The sequence below is a fragment of the Octodon degus genome, unplaced genomic scaffold (genome assembly GCF_000260255.1).
Source record: "Octodon degus isolate 3935 unplaced genomic scaffold, OctDeg1.0 scaffold00070, whole genome shotgun sequence".
In the NCBI taxonomy this organism is placed as follows: domain Eukaryota; kingdom Metazoa; phylum Chordata; class Mammalia; order Rodentia; family Octodontidae; genus Octodon; species Octodon degus.
This window is the reverse complement of record NW_004524646.1, coordinates 6,692,750-6,694,304: the sequence shown is the minus strand read 5'-3', so window position 1 is coordinate 6,694,304 and position 1,555 is coordinate 6,692,750. Positions and strand designations below refer to the sequence as shown.

General features: G+C 39.9%; 1 protein-coding gene across 1 annotated transcript in view; it reads right to left on the bottom strand.

The window, feature by feature from the left end:
• The window catches only part of Trip11 (thyroid hormone receptor interactor 11), a 74,666-nt gene that overhangs the window by 57,096 nt on the left and 16,015 nt on the right, over positions 1-1,555 (bottom strand). Inside the window, exon 3 of the mRNA XM_023719634.1 lies at positions 905-1,015. Within this exon, the coding sequence (XP_023575402.1) occupies positions 905-1,015 (111 nt within the window). The remainder of the gene's footprint in view (positions 1-904; positions 1,016-1,555) is intronic.

Genomic DNA, 1,555 nt, shown 5'->3' with positions numbered 1-1,555 from the left:
TAGGAAAATGGACATACCTTGAGACCATAATGTTAACTGACTCATAAACATAAGTTTAAATAGTACATGGAGGGGCCAGGGAGATGGCTCAGTGGAATAAGTGCTTCCCTGGCAGGCGCAAGGGCCTGATTTCAATCCCTGGTTCCACACAAAAAAAAAAGTTTAAAAAAAATAGTACATGGTTTCTCTCGTATGAGAAACACAAATTTTAAAAAGAGTAAATAAAATATAGCTAATAGGAAAAGAAACAATGTTTCCCAAAAGAGTTCTTGGTTTATTAGTTAAAACACTGATTCCATTTCTGCATTTGTGATGTTTGTAATATCCGACAGTTATTTAAAAGCATGTAAGCTTTAGACTTTGCCAACCAGGGTCCTCTCTCTATTCAAGCGAGTATCATTTTGGATTTCTGTCAAATAAATAAACTTTTGGTTATAAAAAAATGGATTTTCTATCTACTATGTAAGGAGGAAGTAGAGTCATTTCTTAGGTCTCTGTCATAAATGATGATGAAAACTGTCAGCTGATGCTCTCAAAACTTTACAAATCAAATCTTTTTAGACAGCACAGTGCGCCCAAGGTTACTTGTCCAAGTTTCACAAGGAAATAACTCAGTTATGCATGGTGGTATAAAACCAATCTCAGCACTCCAGGAAGCTGAGACAGGAGGATCACAAGTTTCATCCCAGTCTGGGCAAACTAGCAAGCACCTATTTCAAGATAAATAATACTAAAATAAAGGTTAGGAGGTTAGGAATTATTTTTTTATTTTTATTTTTTTTTCTTTTTTGCGGTACTGGGGATTAAATTCAGGACCCTGCACTTGCCAGGCAAGTGCTTATTCTATTGAGCTATCTCTCCGGGCCCCACAAAATAAAGATGAAGCAACTATAATAATCTTTACCTCTTTCTGTTGCAATTGACTTCGGTAGCTGGTAGACTGCTGCTTTATTTGAAGCTCTGCTGCTTCATGCTTCTCTTCTAAATCATTACAGAATTTTTTAAGTCTTTCATTCTAGAAGGAAAAAAAAACCCAGTATTTCAACAAAAAGATTGTATTGTGGTCAGAGTTTACAAGGAAAAATATTTAATCCAGGGCACACAATTTCACTTGATCTTAGCCAAAAGGCCGAGAAGTGATGGGGGCACATAATTTATAGTCAAATGCAAAAGAGTAAGGGAGATCTGTCCACACACTAGAGACCTAAAGAATCCATCTGAGAACTTGGATTGCTTGGCAATGTCCTGCACAACTCCAGCTGAAGACCTGGAGCCATGGAAATGTCCTCCATGAGTCCAACTGGAGTCCTAGAGGCCATGACAATGCCTCACGCAAGTCTGTGTCAAGGCTCTGCACTGGGAAGGCCCAAAGGTCGGTGCTGGAAGCTACAAAGTCTGCACCAGTGAGATGAAGGATCTGTGCCAGTGGGCTGAGGGATCTGCACTAGAGCTGGGAAGCAACACTCAAGACAAGGACCAGAGCTCTCTCCAAAGGAATCATAGCTATCCCCAGCAACAGCAAGTCCCATGCTCCTCTGATGATGAGAGCGGCTGA